The following is a 6,000-nucleotide window of genomic DNA, read 5'->3' as shown; positions in this document are numbered from 1 at the left end:
GGGGAAAAATGTTACAAAACTACACACTTGAACGCTATCTAATCCTATACTTATACAAAATTAGTATGTCATCAGAGAAATCGCAAGAACAGCAAAGATTAATGAAAGGCGCTTAAAAATTACAAGCGCACAAACTGATTTGATTAAAAAAATAATCTTGGTGGTCACTGCGGAATATTCTCTGCCTTTATCCACCTCTCTGCCATCAGATGGCTATGATTTAAATAGGTCAGCGGGAGGCTACTGATAGCATTCACATGCAACCCACACATGCAGCTGTTATTAGCAGGGAAAGCCCCATTGGAAGTGAACAGAACAGGTAAGACCAGTGTGTTAATGCTAAGCAACACTGGGGAGGGTACCAGGGTGGAAGAAAAAAAGACCAAAACTAAAGGTCTTACTGGTGTCCTTCTCTGTTATGTTGCCTTCTATGGCGTCACTCTTGCTCGAGTCTTTGTCCTCGGCCGCGGCCAATGAGGAGGCTCGTGGGGATTCCGCGCTGTCTTCACCTGGTTGTTCTACAATTGAACACAGGAAAGGCAATTGGTTACCCAATAGGGGTTAGGGCGACTGCTTTTGAATCATCTGCTGTGTGTGTGTGTGTGTGTGTGTGTACAAAATATACTACAAGACACTGATGCAGGGGGGTCCGTCTGGTTTCATTAAACTCGGGACACTCTAAAATATAAATGTTCTTCACACACCTCTCCAAATTGTTAGCACTGGGCAGACTACACAGAAATTTTTCTGAAGGCTCAACCACCCCCGCCGCCACCCCCCTCGTGTTTAATAATTCTGTGTATCTTTGCAGCACTACCAGTGGATTAATCTGTTTATGCTGTTAGGTGATAGGTCGGGGCCGTGCGCCTCTAATCCCTGAAAGGCCTACTGTTCCCTTTCATCTAGAGAGCATTTGTCTTTCACTGCGCTGATGTCACATTTTAATGAATTTTTAGCAGGCTGAGTAATGCCAGATAACCACTCCTGTCTTTCCCCCTCCACCCCATACAGCTTCCATCACACGGCACACGACAGGGGAAGAAAGAAAGAGAGAGAGAGAGAGACAGAAAGCAGGAACGAGGGGGAGAAATAAACATATTTCGGAAGACCCCGCGAGAAATGAAATAAATTAGGACAACATGAGGCAGGAAAATGGCGTTCAAAGTGCAGCGCTCATCTATTTTATAAAACTTTAATAACCATATAAATTGACCACGGGGAGGCAAAAGGGTCACCGTTATATTTGCATACAATCACTCAAGTCATTGTTTGGTAAGCAGAGGGGCCCCAACTCTGCAGATACATGATACAATTAACCCTTTAAAACTCCCCGCACGGTGCTGGCACCAGCGTTTTAAGTGCAATACATTAAGTGGAAATTATATACGGCATGAAATTTTCATGGCAGATGCTGGGAGTGATTGAAAGGGAAAATTGTGCTGCACTCTAGTCCTGATGTTTTATTAATAATATTCTGACAACGGGATGAAATATCTCCTGTCACTGCTGGCAGCCGGCTGCAAAAATTGCTATTTTGGCGCACATGCGGTGATGGTGTGCTCTAATACATCCTGCAACAAAGGCACTGTCTGTGAGTGTGTGTGTGTGTGTATGGGTGTGTGTGATTGTAAGACAGTTGGGGGGTATCTTTAGATGTACACGCCACATTTCTACAAAAATAAATTGCATAAATTGTGGCGTTTGTGCTTAAAGATAGAAAAGGCTTTACCATAAATATATATATATATATATATATATATATATATATATAATGACTATGCAGAAATATGCATGTCCTCGAAAAGTGTAGGCAAGTTATAGGCATAAATGAAACAAAAAAAACTATACATTGACTTGTTGTTGCTCTTGTTGTCCAATTAATGTTTCTGTTCGCCAAAAATGTTCAATATAATTAGAAAACACAATTAATTAGCCAATCAAATAATGAATTTGACTGCAATTTGAATAAACTGACTGGCCGAACACTGTAGGAATTAGACATATATTTATTTAACCTCAAATATCTTGATATTTACTTAAAAAAAGTCAATTAAATAATATAAAAAATGCTGTCATTAAAAACTATTTAAATGTAACATATAACTAAGCTACACTTCATAGTTATATATTTCATTGCATAAAATATGTACATACTGTAACATTGTTTCTCATTCTCTGTGCCTCACTGTCTTTTATAGTCTAGACAGGACTGGGGTTGAGTTTTGCGGGGAAGGGTGGTATTGGGGCTCTTATTAAAGGGGCTCTGGACAGAGCTTACGCCAGTGTCAGGACAGAGGGCTAATCAGAGAGAGAGAGAGAGAGAGAGTTTTGTCTTAGTAGGCAGATGGAGGTTAAGACCAGCTGGATGTCTGTGATCATGACCAGATCTCAGGCCGTTAATAAAAGACACACACACACACACACACTCTCATACACACACACCACAGCACAATGTCACACCCTTAGGGTACAGGGGCCAGGCTGTGGCACATTCCCTTTCTTTCACCCCCTCTCATCCTCCCTCCTGCAGCACTCGTCCTCAGCGTGAGGCGCTCTCTTCAGCAGGCTAGATTTACCGACCCAGTCCCCCTAGCTGGGAAATGAAGTGTCAAAGTGCTAGTGAGTGTCTCTACCTCGTGGGGGCATCAAATTTTTAAGGCAATCGTGGAATGCATTAATAAAACATGGAGTGTCACAAAAAAGAAAAGGGCGAATTATGAAGGTAGTAACAGAAGGAATAAGGGATCTGGGTCTCATCTGGGTCTCATCAGACGGCATTTTTTTTGCTCTCTTTCCTTCCACTGTCCTTCTTACTCTCCCTCGTCTTTTAGCAGTGTGTTCTGCAGTTTTTTCTGGTATGCATTTCAAGAGCGAGAGAAACTCCCAGACATGCTTTCCTATACATCATAGTGGTGTCTGCCCCGCGCCTGACCCTGGCAACAGTTTGAGTAATCTGAATGCTTTACAGAGGCAGCGTGTCAGCAGCATTGGAGCGGTGCAAAGGGGGGTTCAGCAGACTTTCTGCCCATCAAACTTAATCGCAAACAGCAGAGCCATAGACAACTTTTACTGCCCCCGCCATCCCTTTCAAGCAAACCCCGCAAACACATCAGCCACACATCTCCGACAGCTCTCTGTTCGCCAGTCTCCCGCGAGACCTGCTCTGATGTGGGATGATCGGTACGCCGGAGGGAGACTGGGGTCAAGAAAGCATCGCAATTAAACCTATGCTGTGTTTTGGCCTCATCAAAATGCACCAGTTCCCTATGCACAACTACCATTACTAAAAAAAAAAAAAACACAGAAAAGGAATCCATGGAAATTCATAAAGATGACTGTCGACACTTTCTTTTCATTAAAGCGCCAGGCCTGTCGGGTATAGAGAGAGCGTAATAACGGCCGTGGAGGGCAGGCTGATCCTTCTCTCTTCTCTAGGGATCTATAACACCTCAGTCCAGTCATTATCTGGCCAGTAGAGACACACACTGTACACAACCGTGGATACCCCCAAAAATGATTGTGCTCGTTAAAATGTGTCCCCCACCTCCACCTTAGACTCATGGCTTAGTTATGGATCTCAACAAAGAACTTGCTAGCATTACTTTAAATATTATTTTTTTCAACTAATTACAACCAGATAGCATTTTTGCAGACGTAAAATTTTTCACATTTTTATATTTCTAATTAAATAATAATACAATAACTATTAATTTTAAACAATGGGACTATTATTATTAATTGCTATTAACAGATACAACTATTAATAGTTCTTCGTATGATTGTCATTTCTTATAATTTTCCTGATCTCAATGTTCGTGAAAAAGCAATCTGGTTGTGATTATGATTTCTGGACTGTCTCGTCTTGTTGAGGTGTAAGGAACACTAATTTCCCCGCACACCACAGGTCGGCTCTGAGCTGCCCACGGTTTTCATGATGTCACATTCTTTCCCCCCATGGTTTTCATTTGAGCCGCTCCGTTTTAAAGGGATCTTTGAAACTCGAAACCCTGTACTACTTTGTTAAGGGCCAGTTGTAATACTTTCAGGATAATAAGCTTTACTGACTTGTTGATCCACCGTCACCCCCACTCAAATCTTTCTTTTCTTTTTTTTTTTAATTTCAGTGTATTTAACAAGCATTTAGATCTTAACCAGATGCCGTTAATGTACCATGTCTAAAATACTAAACATCCACGCAGAGAGCGGGACGTTTCCCTTCACGGCGCTGCTGTTGCTGCTGCTGGGAGACACAAGAAAGCTGCTCTGCACATTCACACAAACTCAGCTGCTGCAGGGATCCATGGAGACGTCCAAGTAAACTGCATATTAACCTAAAGATTTTGCGATAATTGTTGAAAAATGCTCTCTTGTAAAATTTTATAGTAAGAAATTAAATTAAATCCTAATTCCTTTAGAATTTCTTCTTGAATTTCAATGCATACAGCCCACTTGTTATCAAGCAAGATGTATAACAGTCCTTAAGCACGTTTGCTAATGATGAAAAGAATATTTCATTTAGAATTGTTGACTAAATACTTCAAAATGTTTTTAAAATCTTTATTCCTCGTCTTGCTAAAGCAAAAATCCCCATTACTTCATATGGTCCCTATCAATGGCTTTACTCAGTACACCTTATGCCTCAGCAATCAGAAAAACTTCTTTTGTTGCTGTCAGTTACTTCCATCCCAAAAAGTTTTCCTATGCTACCAGCTGATGCACTCAAACCCATTAACCACCTCCATCAAATGAATAAACATGATAAAGATTAAAGCTTCTGCTTTTGCTGCACCAACACAAATTTCGCTCTTCATTTCTGCAGACTTCTGTTTCTGCACTCGCCCACATAAGGGATATTAATGGTTCCAAATAACTAGCATTAAATCTTTTAAAGAATGCATCTTCAAAGGTTTCTACAGACAAACCCCAAACACCTGCATCGTACACAAAAAAAGGCTTTTTGTGTCTGTGCCATTCGGATCACCTGAGGCATCCGGAGAAAGGAGGCACCGCGGCCAGGCTTACTTTAGTATTTGAAAATAATATAAAAAGATTCCTCCTCGTTCCGATCTTCCCCCTCTCTCCTTGTTCCTTTCTCTCTCTCCTTTTTTATTATTCTCCATCCAATATTTATTCAAGACATGATCATAAACATCTGTCCGGGTAGCCGTTTCATCTACACAGGAGCCAAAAGGGCTGGAAATTTCACACACGGCCGCCAACATGACCTCGGCGCAGACGGAGCATGACACTTTTTTTTTTTTTCTCTCATGCACTGCACGGCTTCCTGTCTGTGACGTCTGAAAAGCACTGGGGGCCAGGGTTAATGGCCCTTCCAATCTCTGTGATAAGAATTAATTTTGTTCTATTACCAGCAGTTATCAGAGGACGCTGCAGCATCACTTCAGCAGGAGGTTCAATCAATGAGAGAACGTAATGAAGTAACCAGCTCTAGATCTATTTTCCTGCTCAACTCTATCAGACAAATAAGACCTATCTGTCACCTCTGTGCAGGTCTGCTCTGGAAACCCAGAAAGCCTCAGCCAAACCTCTGACCGCATAGCGAGGAGACACAGACGACTGAAAAGGCGGTGTGGTGCACATGCAGATTTTTCACATATACACAGAGAGCTGCATCATCCTTCGAAGAGAAAAGACAGGAAGAAAAACGTGGTCCGAAAAATACCAAAACTGACTACAATGGTAAATTCCATAAGCAAGTTATTATAATCGATCAAAATAGGGGTCATTTACGGGTTACGGTGGCCCTGCTAACGTTCAGCAAATTCCTACAGGATAGAAATGAAGTTCTCCATGGCCACATCTAATTAGATCAAATCTCGGGCCAAAATTCTGAATGGAAACGGGGCTGACAATAGCCGTGCAGCTCGATCTGTGACGATGGCTAGGGGAGGGCATCCATAGAGGGAAATGAATGAGTCTGTGCGCTCCCTTCCAACTCTATAAAAACATGCAAAAAATGTCCATTTCATTACTTGCTAA

General features: G+C 41.8%; 1 protein-coding gene across 4 annotated transcripts in view; it reads right to left on the bottom strand.

The window, feature by feature from the left end:
* Window positions 1-6,000, bottom strand: part of zfhx4 (zinc finger homeobox 4) — a 106,895-nt gene that overhangs the window by 15,369 nt on the left and 85,526 nt on the right. For 3 of the 4 annotated variants that reach the window (XM_026238057.1, XM_026238055.1, XM_026238054.1), the window contains one exon: window positions 402-518. The exons of the other annotated variant lie outside the window; for it this stretch is intronic. In XM_026238057.1, coding sequence (XP_026093842.1) covers window positions 402-518 — 117 coding nt within the window. The remainder of the gene's footprint in view (window positions 1-401; window positions 519-6,000) is intronic. 4 annotated transcript variants of the gene reach the window in all.

This window comes from Carassius auratus, chromosome 49 (assembly GCF_003368295.1).
Source record: "Carassius auratus strain Wakin chromosome 49, ASM336829v1, whole genome shotgun sequence".
NCBI lineage: Eukaryota > Metazoa > Chordata > Actinopteri > Cypriniformes > Cyprinidae > Carassius > Carassius auratus.
Note: the sequence above shows the minus strand (reverse complement) of the source record. Positions and strands in the feature narration are given on the sequence as shown.